The sequence below is a fragment of the Lygodium microphyllum genome, chromosome 12 (genome assembly GCF_053477565.2).
Source record: "Lygodium microphyllum isolate KBCC chromosome 12, Lygodium_microphyllum_v1.1.10, whole genome shotgun sequence".
NCBI classification, from domain to species: domain Eukaryota; kingdom Viridiplantae; phylum Streptophyta; class Polypodiopsida; order Schizaeales; family Lygodiaceae; genus Lygodium; species Lygodium microphyllum.
Genome location: NC_141146.1, coordinates 141,111,338 through 141,128,044, shown reverse-complemented (window position 1 = coordinate 141,128,044; position 16,707 = coordinate 141,111,338). Strand labels below are relative to the sequence as shown.

The 16,707-nt window shown below is 46.1% G+C and overlaps 1 protein-coding gene and 1 long non-coding RNA gene across 3 annotated transcripts in view; one reads left to right on the top strand and one right to left on the bottom strand.

Annotated features, from left to right (window-relative positions):
- The window catches only part of LOC148028359 (peroxisomal acyl-coenzyme A oxidase 1-like), a 108,196-nt gene that overhangs the window by 76,430 nt on the left and 15,059 nt on the right, over positions 1-16,707 (top strand). For both annotated transcript variants that reach the window (XM_087690178.1, XM_087690179.1), the window contains exon 12: positions 16,438-16,507. In XM_087690178.1, coding sequence (XP_087546304.1) covers positions 16,438-16,507 — 70 coding nt within the window. The remainder of the gene's footprint in view (positions 1-16,437; positions 16,508-16,707) is intronic.
- LOC148028360 (uncharacterized) overlaps positions 1-16,707 on the bottom strand; it is a 107,230-nt gene that overhangs the window by 76,052 nt on the left and 14,471 nt on the right. The gene's annotated exons all lie outside the window — the stretch shown is intronic.

Sequence of the window (16,707 nt, the reverse complement as noted above, 5' to 3'; positions counted from 1 at the left end):
GAAGAATGACTTCTATGTCTGCTTTGCAATCAGGTTATTCCTACCTCTTCCATTTCCTTAGATTGACAGCTTTGTGGCATATTTAGTGTACCTGGAATGCCTTTATTTGGCCTCAAGAATCCATGGTCATGTGGCCCGTGTTCATGGTTTGGTGTTATGGCAGATCTTCTCCATGGTTTCAACCGATCTGGTTCTTCGAGACATTGCTACTCCTTCATTGGATATTGTTCGCTCCACTCCAGCTGTCCTTTCTGTGTGATATTTGAGTATTAGAGTCTTGGTGATTTGTTTCTATTTTTTTGTCTTAGCCAACTTGATGGTCTGATGTAAATATTGTTACTTAATTCAATTATCTTCACGAAAAAAAAAAGAGTCTCTTTTCTACTCCCCCCCTATAAATTCTAATTATGATAAGATATCATTTTTCCCACTCCCCCCCTCTACCCCCCATATTTATGAATATATTTCCTTCTATTTCTTTCCTAGCGACATGTGGACCTTGCAATTAAACAAATTAGATATGTTGCTTTCTTTATGCCACACGATCACCATCTCGTGACATCAACAACGTCACCATCTCGTGACATCAACAGGCAACCCCCTCCCTCCCTTGCTCTTCTTTTCTCATATATAAAAGGTGATCATTTGTGAGTAATGAAAAGAAAGAGATAGTTGAGAGCTAAAAAATATGAGCACATGTGAGAGAGAGTGATACGTCGAAGCCCAAATTTTCTAATGTATATTTTTTCTACGCCATAATTTTGCCTATCCTCTTTTATCCTCATATTTATTTCATTCTATCCAACTATTTTACGCCAATACTACCAGTTTCTTCTCTCTCCATCCATCATACCCCCCTGTAAGAAGGTTAAGGTATCGAATGAGATAGAGCCCTCCAACGTAGCAAGTCCGTCCTCAAGGACACATCGCGCAAGGAAAATGACGGCCAATGACGCTATCCATTCAAAGGCGCAAAATCAAGTATTCTTCGTCTAGATATTAGTACATAAGTTCAGACATAAACTTTATTATTACTAGAAATCAATAATAGAATATTAAATTAGTAGTTTAGGTAATGGATAAGTTTAAAAAATAACCATAAATATTCGCTTAAGTCAACTTACGATTAACAAATAAATAATTTTTTAATTTGATATTTATTTACTAATATGTCATTTTAAAAAACCATAAGATCTATTCGAAAGTAAGATGCATATTTTATCAATTTTCTAAATTATTAAACACCATTTACGCATGCACACCAATAATTTAGAAAAATTGGGATATTAGTATTCTTGCATGAAGCATGTGCTAGTATTTTTAAAAATACATAAATAATTCGTTAAATTCTTAACGCATATCTTACATTGTTGTTATTTGATAAAAGAATCTCATTGAAACACCTAGTCTGATTATAGATTATTTCTCTTGTAGTCAGGAATAAATTTCAAAAGAGAAAATGCCATATAAAATTAATACCTAGGAATTACTCTAGTACTCTAGAGATTAGAACAAATTTATTTCTTTTAATTGCACATAGAAAAAAAAAGTAATTCTAGTTGAGTGATATTTGAAAAAATGATTTAAAAACTGGAATACTAAAAAAATTTACCACTCAATTTAGGAAGTGCTGTCATATTAAATAATAAAATATTATTTAAAAAGGATTGTTTGTTTACTACGTGCATTGGATATTTTTGTGTAAATGTACATCCAAGGAATTTATTTGAAATTTTTGGCATATGCCCAGATATTGAACAGGATTAAGCAAAATTTCTCTCTCGAAGGGCAATTGTTGGAGCTTGGTTTGAACCGATTTTTATTCCATCTATGAGCGTCGGAGCATCTAAACATTCCATATAGAAGGTTCCCTCTTATGGCAACACGTAATGAGAGAAACTCTAGTTGAAAAAGGGTAATCGCGTAGTTGATCTTAAAATAGAGAAGAAATTTGTACATATACGATGCGATAAGCATTGAGAGCCAAAAATTTAGAGGCTAGTTTATCACTCTAAGAAAGAGAGTGGGGTTTTTTGTATTAGGCTATATGAGCAAAATCCAATGTAAAGATTATTAAATTAAAAAAAATAAAATTAAAAGGACGATCTTCGTTCCTTTCGTGTTGCACCTAACAAAGACGTGATAATCTAGTACTAAAAGATAATAAAAGAAGCTGCCTATATATGTCAAACACTATGTTAGCATGCTTTGTTTGAAAAAACTACGTGTAAATGGAAAGTGGGCAATCATCTTTCCCCGATGGAAGATGATTGATAGTTGGGTGGGACCCAATAAGTTGAGTACTTTCCTTATAAGAAAATATTAGGACAAGAGTTGAACACAAACCTTACATAGGGTTTGGTCTTAGATCTTGGTCACGCACCGTTTTAGGGTGACAAAGATGAAATTTTTCCTTATGAGTAGAGGGGTTGAGTCCAGCTCTTCTCGTCTCTTACTCACTAAGTACGGAAATTCAGTGCTCTCAATCCTATAGGGTCACAATGTGGTTGCTTGGATAGAGTCCTAGAATGCTGTTAGAGACTATTATGTCTTGTAGAAATCTTTAGGTCATTCCTTGTGGGTTGAGGCTAAGTGCTTCGTAGTGAGGTAGATCGAGGGTCACCTAGTTAAACCAAAGTTGGATTATTCCTTTGAAGTGTAGACATCGACAATTGAAATAGACCTTGGACAAATGCCAAATGTTACCTTCTACACTCATGCGGTGGGTATATCACACAAAGTGATACATCATGATTTTACTTCGGTTAGATGGGGATGGTAGCCTGGCAAAGGCTAAGGTAGATTAGGATGTTATTATTCAGCCTAGAGATACGGCTTCTTTTTTATCAAATAAAATGTGGCTGATTATATTACCAAAAAAACAAACTGATTACAACGGAGTGCTCATGCTCAATAGACTAGCTGGAGCTGATGCAGAAACACAAATACATCATCTATACAAGTCTCTCAAGGCGGTCTGGGGGGATGGGGGCAAGAAGCCATGGAGGGAGGGGAGGGGAGGTGTATCGCCATTTGGGGCTGCTTGCCTACATCACGAAAAACAGGTCCTGGCTGCCCCAGATATGCATGAAATGACAACGGAGCTCTTGACAAGCCCTGGACTCGCCTTGCACCTGATCCCAACGGCCGCGGAGGGAGTGGATGATGGAGGTCTAGAGCTCTGCTAAGGTCGCCTATGCTGAAAGTCTCTCTCTGCCGAAAGTCTCCTGACACCGCACCTTCCAAATATACCATCTAGTAAGACTCCCTATGATCTCCCATATCTCAGAGCGGTCCGCTGTGGGCTCCAGTACCTGGCGGATGGGTAGAGCCTCCAAACCGACCACTGCGCACGACCCTGCCTCGATGATGAATATTATGTAGTGCATCCCGGTCTCATACAGAAGGTGACGGCTCTGGCTGATTGCCTGCCAACAGAAAGCTCCCCATGAGATACATCCAAGACTGGGTGCTGTACGGCGAAGGATGCGGCATGCTCCTTTCCACACGAGCTGTGCTGCCTCACATGACCAAAGGCAGTGCTTTGGGGTTTCCAGAGGCCGATAGGCGGCGCTAGAAGGTCCGTCGGAACAGCTCCGTGATGCTATGCTCCGCCCAGTGCCTGCTACGTGACGGCGCCCAATCCATATCCTCCTACATCAGTACGTGTCTACCAATCCTGGTAGTATACTCCAAGAACCTTGGTGGCTTCTTGACAACTGCAGTGGTCGGCCATAGCCACTGTCCTCGATTCCACTCCAGCTCATCAAGTGGTCTACCCTCCTAGATCCAAAGGTGCCACTCCTTGAGCTCCTTTCAGAAAACATAGGGGTCCAATCGCCATGTCTTCCCCTGAAGGCCCACCACCCAAATCCTCCTCTACGAAAGAGCAGCTATCCCCTCTGTCAAGGGCCAGACACCCTTCCTCCTGAACGGTGAAAAAAGTCCCTTGCGGGACGCCGCCCACTCTACCTACTACCTGTAGGGGGATGCCTGTTGGTGAAAACTTGGCAGCCCATACCTCCTCGGGCTCTATCGACACTCATATCGGGGGAGCAAGCCACTCCGGAGGTATTGCTGCATCTATCTCCCTTCGCCTCAACTCCACTCCTCTCTGGCAGCTTGATACTCGCTGCAGCACCTCCTCGTCTGCCATCCTGTACACCTCCTGCCATGTCCTGATGGCACGAGCCAAGCCAGCCTCCCAACCATACCACTGGATGTGGCGGCGCTTGCCAATCTGTGCCCCTTCCCGATCTTTGACCTGGGGGTTCCAAATCACCAACTGACGGTCTATCTCCTCTTGGCAGCCTGGGGGGCTCTGGATTAGGGCCTTACGGAGGCCCTGCCACACGCGAAGTAAGCTGCGTAAGAAAGAAGATCTTGGGGGGGTGATCTGGGCTGATGTGAAGATCGATCTCAAGGACGGCCTCCACTCACCGCCAAGCTTTGGTCTACAATCCTAAAGACCCTCCTACAATAGGACCCTCCAGGTCTGCCCTCCTGGTGTGAGGCCGTGGACAACTAGCTTGCCCAAGAGGGCCATACTTTGAAACTCTGGTTCTATGATCCCAAGCCCTCCCTCTGACCGATGCCGTATGATGGTCGCCCACGCCACCTTGGCCCGGGAATCCTTGGAGCCGTCTGACCCGGACCAAAGGAAGTTCCGCACTAGGCGGCGAAGCTGCACTACACAAGATAAGGAGAAGCACCAACACGAGGCCATGTACCAGGCCGTCGCTAGGAGAACCTAGTTAACCACCAGGGCTCGGCCGGCTAGTGAGAGGCAAGCCGTGCTCCTGTAGGTCAGCTTCCTCCAAATAGAATCGAGGACTGGAAGAAACTGCTAGGTGGAGGTGATGTCGAGTCCCACCTGGAACCCTAAGTACCGGACAGTCTGCCCTCTGCTCACCCATCTAAATCCTAGATGGATGCCCCACTCCGTGCTAGAGTACGGGTCTGTGAGGAAACCAACCGACTTTCGCTAGTTGATTTTCGCTTATGCTGTAGAACAGAACATCTCAAGAGCCAACCTCACTCTCTCCAACATCAACTCATCGTCCTCTTTGTAGAGTGTTGTATCATCTACATACTCTGAGTCTAACAACTCGGTCTCCTCTCTCACGGGAAATCGGAGGCCGCGTAATCCGCTCACATAAGACCTAAGGAAGTGAGACATCACCTCTGCAAAGAGTAAGAACAGGTATGGGGCCAGGGGGAAGCCCTGCCGGACTGATCTCTCCAGCCGAAACTCCTCCCCTCACCTACCACCTACACGAACCTTGCTGGTGGCCGATCTGTAAAGTGCGGCGACCTCGCGAATCCAAGCCTGGGGGAAACCCAACCTCACCATGGTGCCCTCTAGGAAATCCTAGTCCACCCTGTCATAAGCTTTCTCGAAATCCAAGAGTAGTACGGCCAGTCTCTGCCCACTCTGCTGAGCCCACTCTGTCGCCTCAAAGAAGGTGAATACATTATCTAGGATACTCCTATCCTGGACAAATCCTGTCTGTGTGTCATGGATGATGTCTGGTAAAACGGAGCGTAGTCGCCTACCAATCATCTTTGCCAATGCCTTATAGGCCACTGACAATAAGGTGATCGGTCTCCACTGGGAAAGCTTCAATCGGTCTCTCCCTTTGGGAAAAAGACTGATAAGGCCTGCCGAAAGGTTCCCTGGCATCTGTCCTGAAGTGAAAATCTTCTGGAAGGCCATCAATAGTGGGTCCTTCACCACTTCCCAGTAGGTAGTAAAGAAGGCCTTAGAGAGGTAGTAAAGGAAGCCTTAGAGAGGCCATCCTCTCCCGGGCATTTCCGCCCGACCTGTGTATGGAAAGCCTCCTCTAGTTCCTTCTCTGTGAAGGGGGCTAGGAGGGAGCGTCCCATCTCCTATGTGACAAGGGACAGGATGTGATCCCATACTTGCTACCTACATCGCTGTCCTCTAGCTGAGGCTGTCTCCTGCTGGAAAAGACATCTGTAGTAATCAAGGGCAATCTCCATCACCTCGTCTAGGCTAGAGCGAGTTCTCCCATACTGATCTCAAAGGCTGCGTATCTGCTCTCCTGAAGGTGCAAGGCTGGTGCACCTAGATAAACTCCTGCACATCATGTCTCCCTTCTGCGCCCAAAAAGCTATTGAGGTGTGGAAAGAGAACTCAGAGCGCCTGTCCTCTAGGACAACAATGGCTGCTCATGCTCGCACCTCCTATGCATGGAGGGTGGGATCCCCTAGTGCCTCTTGTAGTAATCTCTGTGTGGCTGCAAGGTCCCGTCGGAGCGCTCTCCTCCTCCTGCAACCTTCTCTGTGATCTGATCCCTCCTACCCCACTCCCTAGTCCAGAGCTACTCTATTTGTCTCGTCACCTCCTCCCTCCTATAGATCGAGTCAGGGATCCTACAGGATTGAGTGTCTAGGGCAGATGCTGGGGGATCTAGTGTTAGGAGAATCGAGCAATGATCAGACAATGTGGTGCCCCGCCAATTGCCCAATCTCGCCTCCACGAGAGCCTCCCCACTCTCCCACATAAAACCTGTCCAACCGCTCTAGCATGACTCCACCTAGCCGCCTGTATCCCCAAGAGAAGTCAAGCGACCTCTCCCTCTTGTGGAAGGCAGGGTCTCTCCGGGCATCATGTGCACTTACTACCAATAGAAATACCTCCCATGCCTCCTGCTTCTCCCCGGCCATGCCCTGATAGTTTTTGCCTCTGCCCTGCTGGTCCTCCAAAGCCTCCAGGTTGTTGAAGTCTCCTCCAATGATCCAAGAGTCCACCTTTGGGAGTCCATCCGCAATCTCCGCCTAGAACCTGTTGCGTGCCCTAACCTCCATAAGGGCATAGACATTGAGGACTCCAAGGCACGAGTCCCCAATATCCGGTCTGATCCATGGAACCCTCCCTGCCACTATCGTCTTGTGGTCTCGTACACAGGCGGTGAGACTCGATCCAATAGAGGTTCATACGCCTCCACTCTTGCCGTGGGCACCTATGGCGTGCTCCCAGTAAGTGTGCGAGCTGCCTGGGAGTACCTTCCCTATCTGCTAGGCCTTGGAGGGAGTGAGCTTGTGCTCCTGCAAAAGTAACATGTTGATCCATCCAAACAATCAACTTTCTAGAACCACGTGCCCCACTGTAGGAGACTGTTCACATTCCAAGATGCAAGGTGTAAGCTCATGGGAAAACTTGCGACTGACCGAACAGACATCTGCTCGGTGTGGAGGCTGTTGATGAGGATGAGAAACTATGGGGCATGCAAGTACACTTTGCCGCATGTCTGGACGGCGAACTCCAGTTCCCCGTGGTGGCCCTCGGTCGGACCATAGGGGTGATAGATGCTCCAGGTGGTACTATCAATGCATCTATTAGCCATGTTGAGAGTTGTGACTCCGTACACTGGTAGAAACGGGCCGCCTATGCCAAGGGCTACTCAATCACATCCCTCCAAGCCCTCCACTGTGGAGGGGCTCGAAAGATAATGCTAAAGTGTGGGACCTCGGCACCAGCCCACCAATTAAGGTCCATCATGCAACCAGGCCAGTGTTGTGCAAACAGTGCTAGTCCTTCTCCCATCCACTGGGAGATGTGGTCCGCCACCTGACTCTTCAACTCCTCCTCTATCTGTGTCGTCGTCCAATCCCCTAAGTGAGAGGACCGAAAGAAGAAAGAGTAGTTTGGTCCATCCGATGGTGCTAGTTGATGGATCTTGCCCCTCCTTGACTTACGAACCACGAAGATCCCCACCTCTAGAGGTAGTGGAAACTCTCCGCGCTTCGCAACTCTCAGGTAGGACCATGGGCCATTGCGGAAGAACTCGTGGCGAAAGTTGTGCCTGTCTTAGGAAGGTGTGATACGCGGCAGGGGCAGACGAGCTGGTAGCTATGTGGGAGGGAGAAGACTGCTGGTGCAAGGAGGATGTGGGCGTGTGTGGCTCATCACCTCCTGTGGGATGAGCAGGAGTGGGTCTGGGGGGGGGGGGTTACCTAAAACAGGTGCGGATCTGGGGGAGTGCTCAGCAAGGGAGATGGTGGGGGGGAAAGAGAATCGAGGGATGGTGGGATGGTCAGAAGTATGTGGTAGGTGTTAAAGGGGGGGTTGATGGCCCTCAAAGGGGGGGGCTGTGTGCCAGGATCAGTGGGGGGAGCCTGGGAGGTGGGGGAGGGTGGGTGTGGGGACTCTGGGATCTCAGGTGGGGTAGTCTGTGGCACGAGTGGTGGCTATGGGGGACTGCAGTCCTACCAGGTGGGACGGGCAGGGAGGGGCTGCGGAGTGCTCTGCCAAAGGGGCGTTGCTCGCCCTCATGTACCCTGCTGTCGAGGCTGCGATTGAGACACTGGCTGCGGCCCCTCGCCGTCTCCCTCTCTGTCATCTCTGGATTTGTGAGAAGCTGTCGGTGTCCCCTTGTGGACCCGTCGCCAGAGCCGCCTTGGCTCCGAAACGGATACAATCTGCTGCCTGATATCCAAAGTCGTGGCAGCGCAAGCACTGCCTTGGTTACCCAGTCACTATGACCTGCAGCCTAAAGGAATGACCTTCAACCTCAATCTCCATGAACTTTGCTATGCTTTTTGTGTCTTTCACAGCCACTCGTACCTTTGGGACTCCTACAACTGTCACTACATTTGCGAAGGAAGCAAGGAGAACTATGCCAAAAAGCCGTCCAAAGTCCTCCACTAACTAGCGGTACTCTACTGCCAGTCTGGGGAAAAGTAGGGTGACTGGATGTCTGGGAAATCTATTCTAGAGCGCAAATGACTCCACTGTGAAGGCACTATACCAGGGAGCCATGTAGATGACCCCCTTTGTGGAGGCATAGAGCGAGCTCTCCACCAACTCACAGGCTGCGTCCGAAGAGGTGAGTTGAACCATGAAGATCCCTCGGCCCATGAGCACTGCCTCCACGATGTGCGCTGTACCAATGCACAGCATGGAGTGGAGCCAATCCCGCAGCTGGGCCCTCGATGGTGAAAGTCCAACGACCTAACCAAAGATCGCAAGGTGTTTGACTAGGGGGCACTCGTAGAATGTGCTAGCGTCTGACCAGAGATTTCCATTGTACATCTTAGTTGAGGACCTACCACTCACGCTGCTGCACTGTCCGCGGGGGGGGGGGGGGGGGGGGGGGGAGGGGGGAGGGGGGGGGGGGGGGAGATGCTTGTTTACATGGTGAGGGAGGTGTTGGACACTGCTGTAGTCCAGGTCGCAGTAAGGCGAATGAGTGTGTTAGGTCTATTGGATAGTGCCGCGGGCCACAGTACGGGAAAAGGCGAGGGAGGGATGCGGTTGAGGCAGGGAGGGGAGTGCAGAGGGGCAGAGAACCAAATCCTCAAGCAGGAGGACACGTTCCGGGTCCACGCTGGGGGGGAGGGAGCAGATTTCCAGGTGGGCGGCAACAGTGGCGTGTTTGAGGCAGGGGAGACGAGGCGTGCAGAGGGGGGAGGAGGCATGGTGTCGAGCGGGAATTGACGAGGGGTCGCGTTAGGGGAAGACGAGATACAGCTTCTAAAACTTGCAAAAACGAGATTGAGGAAGAGTCGTGGGCTGTATGCTTATTTATAGAAAGTTTGGGGCACCCAAATTAGGGTTTGGCATGTGGGACACAGTAACTCTCTAGAATCGCATTTCTTTTTAAAGTAATAAGGTTTCTTCATTAATTAAGTATATTTTGAGGCTATTTGAGTGAGGCTAATGCATTTTTAGCTCAACACCCCTTCTTAGGTCTAAAACTGAGACCTGAGAAATAAGACCCTTTGTTTATTTTCTTTTATCCCAAGGAATTCTAGCCCAAAGTAGATAGGGCATTAGGCAAAGAGTGCACGTTGGCTATACAGTGACCTATCTATTGAGCTAAAATATGCATTACTTGCTGATTAGCCTCTTAAACAGCCCCAAAACACACTTAAAATGCTCTTTTAGAGTAAAACCCTAAAACGGGGAGTGGTTCGAGAGAGTTCAGTGGAAACCCTAAAACGGGGAGCAATTCGAGAAAGTTTAGTGGAAACCCTAATTTTTGGGGCACCCTTCCACATCTATAAATAGACAGGCTGCCCCCATTCAGCAATCATCCTTGTTTTGCAGGTTACACCAGCCCACACACCCTCTGCTACTGTTGGCGCCTAGTTTCCAGCCTGCAACCCGCTTCCATCTGCTGTCCAGCCATCATCGACTGCAGCCACATGATCCTCAGCCTATCCATTGCTGTAGGTGACAGCTCTCAGCTGCTGGCGACTGCTCCAAACTATCCTAGACTGTTGTTCAGCCTACTGTCCATCATCTCCAGGGTCAGCTAGCCTGCGTTTTCAGCATTGTAGGCCCTAACACTCTCAGACACTGTTTCAGCCTGTTGTTTACAGTAGACTGTGCACAGTTTCCAGCCCCTGATCGGTGGTACACTGCTGCGTTTACCAGTTTTCAACCTCCAGACTGCTGCGTTTTGGTAACCAGCCTGCTGCCATTCACTATTCGGCACTCCTACACTCCGATTGGTGGTCACAGACTTGGGATCCGTCTTCAGTGGACGTCACAGTCCGACATTGCTCTGCCCTTGAGCACACTGTACACTCTTACATTCATTTACAACATTCATTCACTTCAGAGTTGTGTTCTCTCTCTCCCTTCTTCTGTCTGTGTTTGAGTTTTGTGTTTTGCGTTTAGGGTTTGAGTTTTGAGTTTTGCCCTCTGTGTCTATGTCTGTCTGTGTGTTTCTGTCGTGGTCGTATACTCTGTGTGTCCTCAATGCAAACCCTAGCAGTCTTTTTAACACTATTAAGACTACAGAGACAATAGTTATCTTACCAAGGGATCCCAAATGATTACTCCAAAGAGGCCGAGACATCGGACCAAGGGTGCTTGTCAATTGCCCAGGATCCTACTAAGTCCTACAAAGGTGGATGGAATGAATAATGGACATTTTTTTGTTTTTTGGTTTTGCTTTGTTTTAGTTTGTCACAAGATTTAGCATTAAGTGAGGATTCCAAATCGTGTTCGTCCCATTGAGTCACTATGCCTTGAAATATGGGAAATGAGGATGGGTAGCCTCACTACCTTCATAAAGCAAGTACAACAATCCCACACATTACTAGGACAAGTGCCTAGGGATTCCTAAGGGTGTGTGTGTGCCAATCATATAGAGAATATGTGGGGAGACAAGCAATACATGTGATCAAGCAAGACAAGCAAAGCCAATATGCAAGCATAGCGAAAAACCATCTTTGGAGTCTATTATAAGCAATGCCACGAGTATGATGGATCCAGAGTCGACCACTCCTAGGGTGATTGAAAAGGAAGAAATGTGCATAGATGCATGTTTACATGAACGAAATGCCAATACATGGGGTAATGCAAAGGAAGATCTAAGTTTTCATGCTCACGTAGAATGCAATGCAATGGTGCTACTTGGGCAAAATCCTCGAAAGGGAATTGTTCACTTGCCTAAGCATCCTCTTACAATCATGTCATCTTGACAATGTGGATGATATTATAAGTGTCCATAATGTACAATACAAGGAAATAAATGTCTGAGAGTAAAAAATTGTAAGTATCATCACTATCACTATCAAGAGAAGCAAATCGCCCCCTCTCAAACTAGAAGAAGTAAGAGGGAAGCACTCTCTCCCATCAATCGAAAGAAGTGGAGAGGATGTTGTTAGCATGCTCTATTATCATTCTCAGTCTGTCATCTCCTGGTTGTGAGCTCCTGTCAGAGTCTGGCAGGAGACAGAGGAGCTCTGTCAGCTCCCAAGCTGCTGTTTTTGTTTGCATTCCTTTTCTGGGAGTCACACAGCCCAAACTGGGCCTTTTGGTGTGCAGTCGGCCTAGATTTTTGGGCAGGTCGGCCAGATCTGGCCAAGTCGGCCAGATTTGGCAGGTCAGCCAGTTTTCTGGCCTGGGGCTATATATAGCAGCCCCCCAGTCATTCTCAGCATTCTCTTCTGCAGGTTCAGCACACTCTCCGTCCTCTCCCACTCCGGCATTCGTGCTGCCATTGCTTTCAGTCTGTTCTGGTGCCCTCACTGACGCTCCGGGCTGCGTGCAGGGACTGATCAGTCCATTTCAGTGTATTCAGCATTCATTTCAGTCAGTGCAGATTTTCTTCCTTCATTCCCTGCTTTCTCTCTCCCCTCCTCTGTGTTCGTGTTCTTCTTCCGTTGCGCACTCTCACAGATGTACCCAAGTCGATTCGAGGTCACTAAATCTCATAGGTTTTGAGAGTCTAAGAGATGGCTCATCAAAATAAGACCAAGTGATGTAGTTTGATCCATTGAAATGAGTCTTGTCATTAAAAGCATACTTGGCAGATGAGGAGCTAGAACCATGAGGTCTATGAAGATGGATAGGTGGGGTAGGGTGCAAGATAAGATGGTGGTGGTGTAGGTGCATAAGGAGGAGAGGATAATTGTGGATAGACAGAAATAAGCTGTTGATATCCAATGAGTGCTAATCGATGTGAAGGTACTAAAATTGCCATAGGTCCATATGGTATTGTAGGTGAAGGTAGAGGCACTGGGATATGATAGCCCTATCCAAATATCGGCTAGAGCACAACATAATGACCGGATGATTCACCAGGTGAAGCCATAGAGGCAAACTACGGTACCTAATGATCCATACTCGAGTATATCTGGGATGCACTCCCAGAGGAATAACTCGAATGTGTGTGTCGGAGGTCAAGCCTTCGTCACAAGTACACCACCCGGAACGAGTATGTAGAGATCCTTATGGATGTTTACTGAGTACGCAAAACCCCTTGGTGTGGTGTGTGTGGATAAATGTGGTGCACTTAATGGAGGCAGAAAGGAAGATGTAGCGCAAGATGAAGGACGGATGGGAGGGAGCCCAAATGGATTAGTGATAGATTGTGTTATGGGAAACATGGTTGGTTTCTTTTGTCCATTGAATGCATTGGATAAAGATGCACCTATTCTAAATTGACCATGAGAAACAAAATCATTTGAAGGAAAAGAAAGCGAAGGAATACTTACAAGTTCTTCTTTTAGCTTCTTACCTAGTTTTGTGCTCATAAAGAAATGCTTGTCTTTCTCATTACTCAAAAACCAAAGGCTATTTTGAAGAGCCTCTTCTTGATAAGCATCCCCCTATCCAACAGAAAATACATAATCAATTGGCATAGAATCATATATAATAGGGTTTGTACTAGCATTAGAGAAAAGAAGTACTATGGAAGTAGTGTATTCCGAGATAGGTTTCACTTGCCAATGACCAATCCGTAGTGGAGATTTCGAAGGTCCTTCAAGATCATTAGTTCTGTCCACCAAATTGAAAGGAGATAGCTTAGACTTACCTTCGACCTCTTGCTTAGCCCTATCCATAAGGATGAGATCATACTCAGCAGCGGAAATCCGATATGAAGTGAGGAGTCCGTGATAGTCCAATGGTTCTTTGCCTATGTTAGATCGGGCAGTAGCAAGCTAGGAGGTCCACTCCTAATCGTTTAAGTCCATGTTTGGTTGTGGTGAGGAGTGTTGGTGTAAACGCATTCGAAGTCATCTAACCCTTCTATTGTTCTTGCTTTTGCGGATGAGCTTCCCGATCAAAGGCCAAGGTTTCTTAGAGAGTATGTAGCTTTGATATCATATTAAGAAATACTCTAAACATGGAAAACACAAAACGAACTGTGCGACAAAGCACAAACTGATAACACAGAACACAGTTGGGGTTAGGGTAACTCAGAGACAATGAACACAATGAATAATGAAGTGAATGACTACTGAATATATAATGCTCATGCAATAAATACACTATGCAGTAAATACTCAATCTTCAACTCTCGTTATCTTTGGGATCAAGGAAGAGTTTATGAGTTGGAGTGTGTGTCCTACTCCGAAATGGATCCTGAAACGAGCAAGGTAGTCTCCATGTGTCAAACACCAGTAAACGTAGCCAAAGAGGTTGGATCTGATGCAGATAAGCAGTGATGAGAGAGAAAGACAAAAAACGTAGATACTTGAGGAGAGAGAAAAATTGGATGATAACTGGAGACAGTAGATGAGTGAGCATGAAGTATAGGCAACAGTTGGAGAGAGAGAAACTTGGCAAACACAAGAACCAAATGATGGCGACAGTGTCTGACTAATGGTGACAACTCCAGCCGATAACAACAAATGCAAGGTTTAGACTATAGGTGATAATTCTAGGGTACTAGGTGATAGCTCCAAGTACCAGTAACAACTCTAGGATATAGACGACAACTCACAGGTGGAGTCAGAGACTAGGATCAGGCATCACATGATAGCATAACTAAGGGGAAGGTTTGACCATGATGTCCTTTGCGAATGGGATGTGGGCAACAAAAATACGACTCCTAAAACTTGCAAAAACGAGATTGAGGGAGAATGGTGGACTGCATGCCTACCCAAATTAGGGTTTGGTATGTGGGATATAGGAACTCTCTACAATCGTGTTTCTTTTTAAAATAATAAGGTTTCTTCATTAATTAAGCATGTTTTGGGACTATTTAAGTCAAACTAATGCATTTTTAGCTCAATAGTATAATAGATAGATGGAGATACTGGACGTTGTTAGGGGTAAAGGCGCTTGTGCCTATGCCGCCCTGTATTTACTTTACACCCCCTGACCGCACACTTATACGCTCTAGGTGGTAGGTGCCCATTACTATCACTTTATTCTTTCAATGACTAATGAATAAGGAAAGGTAGGTCACACATTGTGATTGTTGGATTTCCCACATACGCTCTCTCTCTCTCTCTCTCTCTCTCTCTCTCTCTCTCTCTCGCTCCATCCGCCATAGCTTTTGCTTGTGTGCTTTCACTTGAGCTCTTTTTTCAATTGGCATTAAAGTGGGCATTCGAGGAGCTTCTTCATTCTTTGCTTTAGCATGGATTCAAAGGTTCAATATAGAAGAACTCAAGAGGCCATTGCACAGACTTCACTGGGATTGTGGTGAGTGGGTATGTAGACCCATTTGTAGAGAAACCACAAGATGTGCTCTTCTTTGGATATATTACCGGGTTGGGAAGGAGGATATTGATGTGTAGGATTAGAGTGGTGTCAATTGCAACTGTCCAAGGTATATCATAGTCTTTCCTAGTAGACTTCTAGAGGAATTGGAGAACAACTTCACACCAAGAAAGGTCTCTCTCTATCCACTATCAGAAGCACCAATATCTATGCACACTCGTGACTCTACCTCTCCTTGGGGCACTACCACCTACAATAGGAGGAGGAACCATAGGACATGCACTTGGTCATGGAGTATCATCCTTATTTGCCACACTAACCACAAGGCATTGCTGCCTCTAATGTTGTAAACTAGCAAACACATCATCAAGCACATCAGGGAAATTACAATATCCTTACCACTAACACGAACAAGATGATCCTTCACTTGTGCAACGTTCCCCATGTGTATGACATGACAATAGTAGCATTCCCACAGCTTTGAGCCACTGCTAGCTCCCTAGTTTCTAATGATGCACATGTGGCTCTAAAATGTATCCTTCACCATGGCTATTCCTTGCTGGAAATAGAGGAAACCAGCAACAAAGTTGGGGAAAACCAGCTCAAACCAGTGTGGACAGTGAAGAACGAAGAGAGGAGAGGGATTGCTTGTTGGAAACACTAAAAAACAGCTCCAAAACTGAGGGAGAAGTGCTGCAAATAGTGTGGATAGGAAAGGAAAAGTATTGGGCAGCTAAGGGATGAGGGATGTAGGGTTTCAAGGCTGTAGACAGCAGTAGATGTGAAAGGGGGGAAGCAAATAGCAAGTAGGGAGAGTGATCAGCTGAGAAAGAGGGTGGAGAGTAGAGGAAGCTTGCTGAAAACTGAGCACAAAAATGCGAAATGAGTAGCCTATCACAAAATTGGGAGTTTTGCCCTACTGTCCAAAATGGTTGTTTTGGGAAGCCCAAAATGCCATTTCGTGCAACTATGAAGCTGCAAAAATGAGATTGGAGCTGAGTGGTGGTAGCCTATCTATTTATAGATGGCTAGGTCTTCCCAAATTAGGGTTTGGCTTATGGGACACAAACACTCTCTAGGAATGCATTTCTTTTAATAAAAGTCTTTGGAATTAATTAATTAAGCTTTTTTTGGGGCTGTTTAATGTGGGTAATCAGCATGTAATGCATTCTTAGCTCAACATTGCCTTCTATAAGGCCTTGTTGTGACCTTTCATTGTCATTATTTTTGAGCTTGCATTATCTCGATTCTTTGGTTATTGGCCTTTCTTGTTCATGACCTTTCATTTCCATGATCCGCAATCTTCCATTGACATGACTAAAGAAACTTCAAACGTTAGCCTATCTACACATTCTACAATACTTTTTTATTGATTAAATAAGAGAGTAGATTAGTGCTCCCTAATCATTTGATTGTATACTTGGATGTTGCATTTTTTAAAAACAAGACTTTTAACAGCTCTATGCTTATTCTAAAAACCTGAAATTCCATTTTTCTTGCAGGTCTTCATGAATTTGCAGAAGATGTAGTGGCTGTGGCAAGAGCACATTGTCAGCTAGTTGTGATTTCAAAGTGAGTCTTTAATCTAGTTGATATTCCAAAGTGAGTCTTTAAATTAAAGAAAAGATTTTGAAAAAAGGAAACCTAATGTAAATGACGTTTTAGATGTCAGACTACATGTATTTGAAATTAGAAGGTTGTCAGAGTACAAGCTCATTGATTTTCTTCAACTTGGCTCTAAATGAATTAGCTCTTATGTGTCTTCTTGACTA